Source organism: Zingiber officinale, chromosome 4B (genome assembly GCF_018446385.1).
Source record: "Zingiber officinale cultivar Zhangliang chromosome 4B, Zo_v1.1, whole genome shotgun sequence".
Lineage (NCBI taxonomy): Eukaryota > Viridiplantae > Streptophyta > Magnoliopsida > Zingiberales > Zingiberaceae > Zingiber > Zingiber officinale.
In genome coordinates this window covers 29,380,495-29,394,203 of record NC_055993.1, presented here as the reverse complement: position 1 = coordinate 29,394,203, position 13,709 = coordinate 29,380,495, and the positions used below count along the sequence as shown (strand labels likewise).

The window sequence follows — 13,709 nt, the reverse complement described above, 5'->3', positions numbered from 1 at the left end:
TTCCCCTACGTCAGGTTTATTTAGAATTTTAGTTATTTTTTCTAAAAATTCGATTAATATGGTTTGGGTTCAATTTTAAAATTTCTTATTCGATAACCGAATAAATTAAAGTTTTTGATCAAATTGAATTTTTAAATTCAATTTTTTAGACCGAAACCAAATTTTATTAAACAAAACTAAATTTCTAGACCTTAATTAGAAAAATTCAATTAATTTAATTTTTGATCGAATTAATCGATATTTTATTAGTTCAATTTTTTTAAAAAAAAAAATTTAAATTCAATCGATTTAGTTAGTTTGAAAGAAATCAGTTCGATTCGATCACTATTTCCGTTAGACTTTTCGTTTCTCATATGCACTAAGCCTTCTGACTCCCTTCCATACTTATCATGTACAAAGAATAATAATTTCAAATTAATTTCAATTAATTAAGGTTTATCATATTCGTCACTATAATCATAATCAACATGATCCTCATTATTGGTGATAACAACTCCAAATTAGCTTCAATCATAATCAAAATTAACCATATTTCACGATTATAATCATAATCAGCATGATCCTTGCCGATTTTATAATTGTACACCATTTTTTCCCACATCAATATAAATCTTCTATTCTTAATAGTAGCAACAAACTCTTCTATTATTTTTCCTTCTTTCCTCTTCAAGCGCACCACGAATAACAACAGCATCCTTGTCTTCCAACCAACCTTTGAGTCAACATGAAAATCTTTGTTGTCTTCCAACTTTCATCAAACCCTCCTTCAACTTCAACGACTCAACAACAACACTACCATAATTGACCAAAGGTTGTATTTAAAATTAAGACGTATCTAATTTTTAAATTTTTGAAATGATATATTTATTTTTTATTTTATCCCTCCCATCAACTATTATATATAATGCTGGTCTTAAAAACTCAACATTAAAGTAGTGTTGTTCTTAAAATCTAGTATATCCTTTGAAAAAACTAAAAATTAGATGTGCCCTTTAAGAATTCCTCAAGTTTAAATGCGTCCTTTGGTCAATTAAAGACAACACTATGATTTCCCCTAGCGATCAGCAGCTTCTCTTCAAATTTCAGCCACCAGGGAAAAGTACCTTTCCTTTATGTCCTCCTGTTAGCATTGGTTCTTTAAAAAAGAAAAAAAAAACTAGAGAGGAAAAAATATATGAAATTTAATCTTTACACAAATTGTATCATGATCTTGTAATTTATCTTCCTTTATATAATCTGGGAACAAACTATAAAAGACAATTAGGATGAACATAATTATCTTTTTACTAAAAAAGAATGGTTCCCTTATACCCATCAACCTTGAGAATGATAATTATTTGCTTTGGAAAAATAATAGTTTCATCCATTGGTTCGTTCCCATCCTACTTGGACTTATTGATGATACCTCTCCTCTACCTGGCGATGTTTATTATATTCCATACCATCTTTCTCCTATCTTCCATGAATCTTAATCCATCGGATACTTTATGTGCATACCTGATATATTTATGCATACAAATCAAATACAAATTAGTAATTTAATTTAAACTTTTGGTTCAAACATAGAAATTTGTGATGACCATTTGGGGACTACCAGGTGCAATGGTGGACACATAATTAAGTTGGAGCAACTACATCGGTGGTATTGTTACAGTAGATTTTAAGATTAATTTTCAATGGAGCTAAAATATTTTGTTGGTGTTTGACTTCTTACATGTAAAGTGTCATTGTGATAAGATAGAATGTCTTTCATAATTTATTTATCTTATTCAACCGAGGAGCTAACAATATTAGACTACCTGAGATGAGTGCTATCACCTTCTATTCTAATAGACTAAAAGCCATGAGGTGAACTTGAGGACGAGGAGCATCATCTAGGTTGAAGACATCTAGACATGAAAGTTATAAGAGATTGTAAGACGATGTAATTTTGGCTTCTATTTTTGGACAGCCTCATTAGGGATTGTGTTTAGCTAGGTAAGGATAAATTACCTAGTGGTTTGGTTGAAGCCTTTACTAACTTAATCTCAAGATTTTAAGTACGTAGGGGTGTAAATGAACCAAGTCGCTTATTAGTTATTCGAAACTCGATTCGATAAAAGTTCGTTTGAGCTCGTTTAATGAGGTTTGTTATGATAAACAAATTAAACTTAAGCTTTACAATATTCGGCTCGTGAACATGTTCGTTAAGCTCATGAATCAACTTTTAAATAAAAAAATAATAATTTTGATGTTCAATTATAGATTTTACACCATACTTATAAAACATATAGATAAATATATTAAATTTATTTATTAGAATAAAATTATAAATTTTAATAAGAATATTATAATTTTCTCTAAATATATTATTTAATTTTTAATAAATATTTAGATTTATAATTTATATTTATTAAACTCATTTATGCTCGATAAAAGCTCGAATAAGCTTGTAAATCATGAATATATTTGTTAAATAAAGCTCGACTCGATTATAAACAAGTCAAACTCAAATATTCAAAAGTTCAGTTCGACTCGATTCGATTACACTCCTACAAGCACGCTTATTGGGAGAGAGAGATGGGGTTGGTTTTTAAGCAAGTAAAGAAGGGATCATATACAAAATTGTGAAAGAGGGATTACCTACTTCATGTGAACTTATTTGTAACTAACAATATTATAAAATTTTTAAAAAATAAATTATTTTCAATAATTTATAATAATCATTAACTCAAAACAATAACTCATTCACTGTCAACTCATTCGTATTTGTAAAAATAGAGTGGTCTTTTACCAAGGGCGCATTTAAAGTTCTAAAATTCTAAAAAAAAAAAACCTACCAAAGTTTTATATTTTTTGAAAGATGCATTTAGTTTTAAAAATATCCTTCTCTTTTTAGCCCTAAATTGGTGTTGTTTTAGGTAAAACATTACTATCTTGGTACTTATTTTATCAAAACATCACTTTCTTAATGTTGATTTCGTCAAAATATTACAACTGTGATGTTGATTTCATCAAAACATCAGTATCTTAGTACTAATTTCTTAAAAATATCATCACCTTGTGCTGAATTCTTTAAAGTATCATCATTTTAGTGTTGATTTTGCTAAAGCATTACCACCTATAGAATTGGGTTGAATTTTTAAAAATAGATTGTACACAATTAAGAGTAAAGTCGACCCTCTATGGTCAAGATGGGGCCAGCGCACAAGGCCCCACCTTCGGTAGAGCCCACCTTTTTTTTTTTAATTTTTAAATATTTTGTTTAAGTAAATACTAAGAAAAAAATGTTGAAAAAGTTAAATTAAAAAAGTGGGGTCATTTTTATATATATATTTTTTTAAGTAAAGGCTAACAAAATCATATCCGTATTCGAAAAAAAACAAATTTAAAATGATCTTAAATATAAATTCTAAAATATTATAGATTTTTTTTATAAAAGTGTCTAAAAAAACATGCACCCGTGCAATCTAACAACCTTTTCTTCCTCTTTCACCGGCCTTTTCCTAATTTTATTTACCTAAATCTTAAAATCCCTAAACATAAATTTAGATTATGTGTTCTAGATAAAATTATTTTTATAGTATCAATTTTAATATTTTTATATGAATAGAATAAAATTATTTTTTTTACCAGACCTTTCAAAATTTAAGGTCAGTCTTTATTAGAAGACTTTGAATTTGAGACTTTAGGACACGATAAAATTAGAGAGCATGTAGAAATTTACAAGATTTGGATTAAGCGGATCAGAATGGATTAAGATCATCAATAAATTATGACAAAAAATTATTGATAGACCTTGAGAATATAAAATTCTGAAACATGAACGAGAAAGTGGCAAAGGAAAGTGTATAAAAGATATGATATGTAATCCTTATTTTGAATGCTTGGGACTAGTGGTCTTGTTTTATAATGACAGTCACTGTACTATATGAAACTCCCTTATAAAATAATTACATTTTTATTTTTTCATGATTTGATTCGGCAGTTTGATTCCATTTAAATAAAAAAATATTTTTTAAAAAAAATGGTTTATGATTGAAAAGAAGGAAGGATATTTTTGGAATTAAGTGTGATATGAAACTTTGATATGTCTTTTCGGAGTTTCAAAACTCTAAGTGCATCCTTTCCTTTGGTAAAACAGCCGAAAAATAGATAATAGTATTTATTACTATATCAAAAAGTTTGACTGTGATTACACAGAGAATATAAAGTTTTGCCAGGTATTAAACAAATAGATCAATAAAATCCAGACAAAACTAATTGAAAACATGTTGGATCATGTCTGTGACACAATACCTAATCCTACCTTCATCACCTTGCTGGATTTCTTGCATGAGAATTAAAAAAGAAGCAAGCTCCTTCTCTATTGGTAGAACAAATGATACGATGCCATTAAATTTATATGTTAGCTTGGGGTAAGAAACCAAACCTTTGAGCAAAAATTTAGCCCTTTTTTACAAAAATTAAAGGATCAAGGGATAATTGGGGAAAATCCCTTACAACACTGGCAGAAGAATCAGATTGTGTGCCAACTGGATATTAAAAATCCAGAATTTATTATAGAGGACCGTCCATTGAAGCACTTAACTCCTATACAGAAGGAGGTCTTCACAAAGCATGTTAAAGCCCTATTAGATTTAGGGATAATTCGACCCAGCAAGAGCCGACACCGAACAACTGCAATAATTGTAAATTCTGGTACAACTATTGACCCCATTACAAAGGAAGAAAAGAAAGGAAAGGAAAGACTGGTATTCAATTACAAGCGTCTTAATGATATTACGCATAAAGACCAATACAGTCTACCGGGTATCAATACCATCCTAAAGAAGGTTAGTAACAGTTGTATCTTCTCTAAATTTGATTTAAAAAGCGGTTTCCACCAGGTTGCTATGCATCCTGATTCGATTGAATGGACTGCATTCTGGGTCCCTGATGGTTTATACGAATGGTTGGTCATGCCTTTCGGACTCAAAAACGCACCGGCAGTTTTCCAAAGAAAAATGGACGCATGCTTTAAAGGTACAGAGGATTTCATTGCGGTTTATATAGATGACATCTTAGTATTTTCTCCGGATGAAAAGACACATGAGCAACACCTTCAAAGGATGCTGGATATTTGCCAGAAGAATGGATTAATCTTAAGCCCTACAAAGATGAAAATTACAGTTCCTGAAATTGAGTTCTTAGGAGCTATTATTGGAAATTGCATAATTAAACTCCAACCACATGTAATTACAAAGATTGCGGATTTCAATGATAATGAGCTCAAGACAACCAAGGGAATGAGATCATGGCTAGGACTCCTGAATTATGCTAGAAATTACATACCCAACTTAGGTAAACTACTTGGACCTTTATATGCTAAGACCTCCCCAAATGGAGAGAGAAAATTAAATCAACAAGACTGGGATTTGATTCATCAACTCAAGGTCAAAGTTTGACAGCTACCAGATCTTGAAATACCTCCACCAGAATGTTATATGATTCTAGAGGTAGACGGATGTATGGATGGATGGGGTGACATTTGCAAATGGAAAAAGAAAAAATTTGACCCTGTCTCCTCAGAAAAGATTTGTGCTTATTCCAGCGGCAAGTTCAATCCACCAAAATCTACAATAGATGCTGAGTTATATGTCGTTATGAACACTATGGAAGCACTAAAGATTTATTTTCTGGACAAAGCTGAACTTCTTATTCGAACAGACTGCCAGGCAATTATAAGTTTTTTTGGGAAAACGGCAAATCATAAACCCTCTAGGGTTCGATGGATTTCTTTTACTGATTATATTACGGGAGCTGGACCAATGGTGCAATTCGAACATATAGACGGAAAAAATAATCAGGTAGCTGATTCTCTATCTAGTCTAATTCATGTGTTAATATTTTCAGAATGGCCAGAGCTGCACCTAGATCAACTCACTCTACTGGTACCAGCTATAAAGGAAGTCCAGGACCAGCCACATCCGCAAGCTCAGGAGTTGCTGAACAAGATGGTCCAAACCCTCTTGATTTCGCTGAGCAGTACCAAGGAAAAATCAATACAAGACATGGGAGACCAATCCCACAAGAAGAGTTCCACCAAATCACAGAGGATCTACACACTATTGAGCAAAGAGCTGCCATCCGAGCCGTCAATGCAATGCAGCAGCTCAGAATTATCCATTCCCTCAAAAAACAAGAATGCAATAAATGTCGAGGAAAGGATAATTGGTGGAATGACTGGTACCCCGCATTAGAGCAATGCGACAAACAACTTTCACATGCTGCGTATCTCCTCCAGGATTGTGTCACCAGGATGGGTAATTTCAAAGTGTAGTGATAAGCATGGTGGACCCAAAAGATTCGCGCGATGCTACAAACAGTGTGCTGTCCTATCAAATAATGCTCTACTTTTCTAAAAGTAGATGCTCCACTAGTAGTGTTGTCCTGTCAAAATAGTGTGCTGTCTTGTCTAATAATGTTTACTTTTCTAAAGTAGATGCTCCACTAGCGTTATGAGGAGCTAGTACTATGATTCCTTCTTATCAACAAACGTATCGATGGGGCCCTTTGCGCACCCGACGTTTGCTATAAGAAAAGGGATTGAACCTCTTGCAAGGCAATTGAGCATCCACTCAAGCCTTACCTGAGGTAGTTTGTAGTTTGTAGTTTGTAAGCTTGTAAGGTGCATAAACTTATCAATTTCCTAATTTCCAAATCACTTCCACTTCGCCACTCTCATTTTGGTATCAGAGCTTGTCATACTCTAGTTCTTTAAGTCTGTTGGTATTATGCAACCCTGAGAAGCAAAAGGACGGATCCTAACTTGATAAAGGAAGGCAAGGAGGCCTGAAGAAGTCAAGGGCACATCCGTATGAGATTCTCTGGGAAGGAACTGCCCTCGCCTGAAGAACAAGAGTCCCTGTAAGTTCTGATAAGTTTTTATGAGCACCTTTGTTACTGCAAGAAATGCTATTTCCTATCGAGAAGCTGTTTCAGCCACTGAATCCATAGAAACCCCTTCTATTGGATTTGCTAAACCCAGTGATTTTCAAGGTGTAACGCCTGGAATCGCTGTTATTATTAAGCAAAACAACACCACTCTAATGTTAGAAACCAAATACAACATACAAAGATACAATTATTTAATCTTACCTTATAGAGACGAGATGCGCAACATGTTATCAATGTTGTATGATCATTCCAATATAGCATTGAGATTCTAACATACATTATGGTATGGTGAGGAAAAAATAGACGGTCAACATTGAGACTTCCGCATATGCTAAGTATATATCGGCCTCAACCTATTAAAACTTTATCGTTCCTTAATATCTAGTTAACCTCAATCTAACAAAACTTCCTATGTTTAGAGTTCATTTCTTTAGGACTTTAATACTTGCAAAATATCTTATTATCCTTGACTTGTCTAGAGTTCTTATGTCTGATTGAACTTCTCTAGTTTCGTCTACCTGATCCATTAAAATTTATCATCGACCAAGTATTTAGTCATTTTTTACTCTCTTGAACTGGAGTTAATGACAAGTATTTAACCTATTTGAATAGCTATTTCTAATATATTATTTTGCATACCATAAAATTGGAACCATGAGACTATAAGATTGAGAATCTTACATTCTACATTGAGTTGGATAATATATTGGTTAAACACATTATTCAAACACATAGTTCAACCATATTGTTCAAACATTAAACCCCTAAATTGTGATTAATCTAGGTTAGCTTGGTTAACTTTGACAAAAAAAAAACGATTGCACCAATATGCTTCTCCACCACTTAAACTCCCCTTAATACTAGAATTTATGTTGTTCCATGGAAGATATGGAAGATGAGGATTTAAGACTAACTTTTATCTGCCTTTAACATAAATCAAAATGGTTAGGTTTGTTTGAAATAAATAAACATATAAAAAAATGACCACAAAATTAGAAAGGTAAGAAAATTTTAAATTTTGGATAAAAAAAAATTATTAAATTTGGATATCCATTTTTCATTACACAATATATCAACTTATAATTTACCATATCTTTATTTTTTTTTATTGTTTTTCTCTCTCCTATATATTTTGTTATTATTATCTATGAAATGGCAAATGTGGAAGTGGAAAGTGAGAATTAGAGGAAATAATATTTAAATATTTAAAGAATATATTTCATTCCTCAAATTTTTAAAAAAATACTGTTTATAAAATTTAAATTTAAAAATTTGGTAGATAGCTAATGCAAAGATTTTTTTATATAAAATATAAATTTTAAGGTAAAATTTTTGTTTAGCAAATCTAATGTTGAACATTTTTAATATAGTGATTAGATAGACGGTAAGAATCTCTATAATATCTTTAAATTTTAGGATAAATCATCCACTTTATTAAATTTAGATCATTATTTTTCACTACACACTACCTATCCTAAAATTTCTATTATCTTTATTTTTTATTATTTTCTTTTCTCTCTTCCTCTTTTTTATTATTTTTTCTCAATTCTTATGTAATATCTACTTTCCATTATCCAATCTATTCCTTTTATTTTTTTCTCTCCTAAATTAAATAATATTTTAATATTTAGAAATAAATTTTTCTAAATTTAGAGAAATAACATTCATCAAAACTAAATTAGGGTATACCAGTGTTTTTACATAAAATGTAAAATTTAAATTAAATTCTATATTTAGGAGAAGGGGCTCTATTCAAACAAAATGGTATGCATGAAACCAATATTTCTTCTCTTCACAAACATGCCAAGAGATCTAAGCATGTTAAACTAGTGTTTTGGACATCATTAATGGCCGGTATATCTCAGCAGTATTTCTAACGACTAAATTGGATGTGTTTGTCGACCTAACCAGAGTATAGTTGATTGGATTTTTTTTTTTCAGCAAATAAAGATGATAGGATGCTTTTTTTAAAACAATTAAATTCTAAAAACAATCATAATTAATCTCATACAATTTTAAAATTACTAAAATTTAAAATCACATTTCAGTCAATATTAACTAGATAAGACCAATTTATCTGCCAACGGATATCGTCTCGAGTCGATCACTGAATTTAATTGGTCACTTTACTTTTTGACCGAAGTTTCATAGCCTGTGCCCATCTATTAGAGTTCTGCTTGTAAGATTCAACCAAATATTAATTGTCCACATCCACGTTTTGAAAGTGTCAATGAACACCACTAAAACGTCAGGACTCAGTAAAAATTTAAACACATTATGGATCACTTCACATCATTCCTAAAATCCAAACACTAAAATGAAAGGGAACATGTACAGGGAAAGATTGCCGCTAGGCTCAAACTAGTGTAAATTCCGTTTAGGGTTAGGCTTCAGGCCAGTAACCATACTGCTGCGTTGAACCATTAGGTAACAGTAAGAACAATTGATATAGCCACAATCAAAAAATTTACAGATCAGGAAACCATATTACACAAAACACTAATGGCTATTCTCAAGTACACGAAAGACTGGTTAGTAGGATGTATCCATCTTCCAGGCGAAGATAGAGCACAAGTTACATGGGTGACCTTCAGTTTCAACTTCTTTTGAAAAAAGAGTGTTCTAGAGCCTCACGAGCTCCCAATCTATCTACAGGGTCATATCTCAGAAGCCCTTGCAGCAGATCAATAAAATCCCCAGCAGAATGATCAGTGTGCTGTTTGACCACATTCTACAAGACAATATGAATAACATAAGAACAAGTAAATTAGACAGGCCCTGAAAGCTATGTAAATAAATATGGCATCCATTCTCCCCCACTATCAACTTATCCAAAATGATTTGTCATTGTGAAGCTATAGCAATAACATCTTTAAAAGTATGAATAGGGACTTTTATATTTTAACCAGTAAATACCTGAAGCTTTGGAACTTTCAACACTACCTTGATACTTTCTCTTGAAGTTGCACCTTCAGGCCAGTTCAAAAGGCCCCTTCTTACATACTTCTCAGCACCTCGACTGTAAAATTTAATGAAATGTAAACATTAACACATATTTGGATGAAAATTAATCTAAATAGAGTAAAAGTGATAAATGAATTACAAATATACATACTTAGCAAGCCTTAGCATGTTAGTTGGTATAGGTCCGAAAACTCTCTCCATCATGGCCAAGTGTTCCAAGTTTTCATGAGTCTGAAACAGCGTCTCACCCTGCAGCAATGTGTTGATAAATCACAAGGATAGCAACAACCTGTTACTAAATTGATAAAGAAAACAACCAACTAAAATAAATAGTTAAGTTAGAGATCTAAGAACTTACTGAGCAAAGTTCAATAAGGATACAACCAATGCTCCAAATATCACAAGGATAGCCCCAACCAAGTCCTAATGTGATCATCAATTTTGTGAGCCATCGTACCAGGAACACAATATTCTTGAATTATCAAACATAACTGACCCAAGATAACTTCTGGTGCCCGATAGTGTCTAGTTGAGACCACATAGCTATTATCTAAGCGGTCATAAGTTGTGCTTCCAAAATCAATAACCTTGATAGCACTTGATTTTGGTAATCTTTTGAAGTAAGATCCTTCATTTGAAGATCTGATTGAGACCTAAGCAAATGATTGGCAATTAGTGGTGAAATTTTAGGATGATGGTTATACTTCATAAAAATAAAGATAAACCTAAAGCTAGAAATACCTATGATAAGACTCAAAATTTCTATAATCAAAGAATGACTAAAGTATACAAGACAAATATAAAATAGTACTTTGAAATTGGGTACTTGGATGTACTCTGGGGAAACAAGAAGTACATTCTCAGGCTTTAAATCAGTGTGAATGAGGCGCATATCATGCATAACTGCACACAGTAGAAAGAAGTGAATACAGCGTATACAAGGGCAGAGCCCCTGATGCCCCTAAAGTGCTGTTAGTAGCCTACTATGACGTTCACAAATATAAGCCTATGAATGCGGTAATATAAAAGATGTGAAAGTATTGTCTACACACATGCTACACATTCCAATAGTTGTCTTCCAAACTCTCGAACTAGATCAATTGGAAATGAGTGATAACTGTTTTTGCGTAGAAAATCATATAAGCTTGGACCAAGCTTCTCAAACACCTGTGAGAATCATTTTAATACAAAGATAATTTCAAGTCCCAATGTAATTGGGAAGGTAGGGAAATTATCACAGCATATATACTTACAATACAGATATGGTTACGATAGTCAAACCAGTTCCGTATTTGCACACAACTGCAAGAACGCATCAACTCGTATATGTATTATTTTATGCCTAACAAAATGCCAACTACAGTTATAGGCAAAGAAACTGATGCAAATGACTTACCGACTTCCATTAGTATCATACTTTCCAAGCTGCTGCAGCATATCGATTTCTATCATAGCTGCTTGTCTATACTTCCTGATACTACGAACAATTTTTATGGCTACCATTTCATTTCTTTCTCTATCCCAACATTCTAGAACCTGACCGAAGGTTCCTGATTTCAAAGTAAGAGAATGAATAATAAGGTAAAAGCATGATAATGAATCCTGGGAATGAAGAAAGAAAAAAAAATCATGTAATAGGGTAGATCTGTCCACATTCACAATTTGTTTATGGACTTACCTTCACCCATTTTGCTGTGGATCTTATCTGCAAATTATCAAAAATAAAATTAAAATCAAGTAGAGCAACTATAACAGTGCAAGTATACAAAACCACAATACCAACAAAAACAGAGATAGTATCACAGTACATTAGCAATAAGGATACTAGCTGGTAGATAGAAATTTATCATCAAAATTGCACACCAAAAATTTTTTCCTTGAGAAGAATATAATAGGACTTTTTATACTAGAGTAAAATAAAGATAAGAGTGAAAAGGATAGCAAACAGAATTTTTAAAAGCATAAGAAAAAAGAGATGATAATCAATAACATATAATGCTTGAGAATATAGAACAGCACTTTGCAAAAGAGTAAATTATATATAATAAAATGCATCAAGATGCGACAAAATCTGATGGAGGCAGCAAGCTTTTACAAAACAAACTTTTATCTTGGGAAAACAAGGTTAAAAGACCATATATTAGGTTAATATTTTAGAGCTTGAAAATAAGAGAATTCAGCTAATAAAAAATATCTTAGTGATCTAAAAATCATAAAATTCAGAAAATAAAGGGAAAACTAATAGAGGAAAACCAGCATAAAATTTAAAATGTACACACAAATGGTCAAGTGAAATTACAGCGACAAGTTAAGTTTTCTCCAAGTTCAAATTTGTAATGCCCATCTTTATCATCTCCTCTCCAAGGGGGGGAAGGTTGTCGACCCAAATCCTTTGCATATTGGGAAGAACAAGTATCATTCAAAGTAGCCCCGGAAGATACCATGTTCTTCATGTTAACTTCTTGCCCACATAATATACCTATTTGAGCCTACAGACAACCATAATTTAATTTTTCTGTCATCCAAAAACAATATTACCTTCAAACTACTTTCTTTCTTCACCTTTCTGAAGGAATAAAAAAAAACTGTACCGCAGATAGTTAGCCTACAAATAACCTAAATTCACTAATCAAAATAACCATCAAAGCAAGGCAGGAAGCAAGTCATCAAGCATATTGCATATACCTTACTCAAGAATACATGCGCAAAAAAATTTATGCTGCTATTTGATAGCAAAAGAAGAGAAAAGGTAACGAAAATCTAATTTGATAAAAGACTATAAACGGAATATACATATATATGTTAGGAAGGCATATTCACTTCTAAGCTAAATGGAAAAGGGATGCTGTATTATATTCCTAGTTTATTCCAGTATTAGGGAAACAGAAAAAAATGTTCAATATTACAACAAATAACAGATGATATGAAAGCAACTACCTTGCACAAAAACTCTCATGAAATCACAAAGAAAGTAGGGAACCCTAGGGAGATCAGTGGCCAGAGGAACGGAAGGACTTTAAGATAAATGATACGTTTTTTTTACCTTTATTATCTTACAAAACAGAATAAAGAAGGGGAAAACGAGAGATAATCGTTACGATCTAAAAGGTTATGGTATCTAACACAATAAATCCATTAAAATAACACAAATAACGCAAAAAATAACAACAACATCTAGATCTAGCACAACCTACAACAAAAGGTATAAGAAAACATTATCAAGGTACAAGATCGGAGAAGGAAACGGACAAATCAAGACAAGGGAACACGAAAAAAGGAGAATAGAAAGTACCTTCGCGGCCGTTTCCGGGTCGACGTCCCAACCCAACCTAGCACGCTTCCGGGGACGGCCATCTGCTATGCGTGAATGGGGAAATTCCTTCAAAACCTCGACTTCCATGATCAGTTTGAGAAAGATCGAGAGGAAGAGAAAGAAAATCCTTTGGTAGGAGAGACGGAATCTGACCCCAAAAAATAGTTGAGGAAGAGGAAGAGGAAGAGGAAAAGCAGCGGCGATGTGGTTCCAGGAGGACCGCTCGTCCCGTCTTTATAGCCCTTCGTAACCCTAACTATGAATTCGTTGCTTAAGTCGTATCCTCGATAACTTCATGGCAGATTTTTCGAATCCACTCACGTGACTTTCAAACATTTCCAAATAGACGCTCCTCACTTTTAAAATTTATGAATCAGTCCTTTTACGCACGTTAGTGCCTGAGACATCTATTGCCCAATGCCCATCAAACTAGCCTCAGTCAATTTTTTTAATGTTTTACAAAATAAACCCCTTAACTTTGTAAATTAGTTTATAGGATATTAGTGTATTTTCT

General features: G+C 32.5%; 1 protein-coding gene across 2 annotated transcripts; it reads right to left on the bottom strand.

The window, feature by feature from the left end:
* Nucleotides 1–9,250: 9,250 nt before the first annotated feature.
* LOC121974904 (serine/threonine-protein kinase AFC2-like) lies at nucleotides 9,251–13,428 on the bottom strand. Of its 2 annotated transcripts, none has more exons than XM_042526182.1 (12): nucleotides 13,175–13,428; nucleotides 12,182–12,371; nucleotides 11,561–11,587; nucleotides 11,279–11,432; nucleotides 11,136–11,184; nucleotides 10,935–11,049; nucleotides 10,694–10,785; nucleotides 10,379–10,535; nucleotides 10,241–10,305; nucleotides 10,034–10,131; nucleotides 9,835–9,937; nucleotides 9,251–9,649 (listed from the first exon to the last, which is right to left on the bottom strand). In XM_042526182.1, the coding sequence occupies exons 1-12, from the start codon at nucleotides 13,280–13,282 to the stop codon at nucleotides 9,515–9,517; spliced, it is 1,293 nt and encodes a 430-aa protein (XP_042382116.1). In that variant the 5' UTR covers nucleotides 13,283–13,428; the 3' UTR covers nucleotides 9,251–9,514. The 2 variants fall into 2 exon arrangements, with proteins under 2 accessions (XP_042382116.1, XP_042382117.1); XM_042526183.1 differs by having other exon boundaries at nucleotides 9,862–9,937.
* Between the last annotated feature and the right edge of the window lie 281 nt (nucleotides 13,429–13,709).

Coding starts and splice junctions, on each gene's coding strand:
- LOC121974904 (XM_042526182.1), bottom strand. CDS start 13,282: ATGGAAGTCGAGGTTTTGAAGGAATTTCCCCATTCACGCATAGCAGAT. Junction 11,050..11,135: donor ATCGTAACCATATCTGTATT/GTAAGTATATAT, acceptor TGATTCTCACAG/GTGTTTGAGAAGCTTGGTCC. Junction 10,536..10,693: donor TCCAAGTACCCAATTTCAAA/GTACTATTTTAT, acceptor TCATTTGCTTAG/GTCTCAATCAGATCTTCAAA.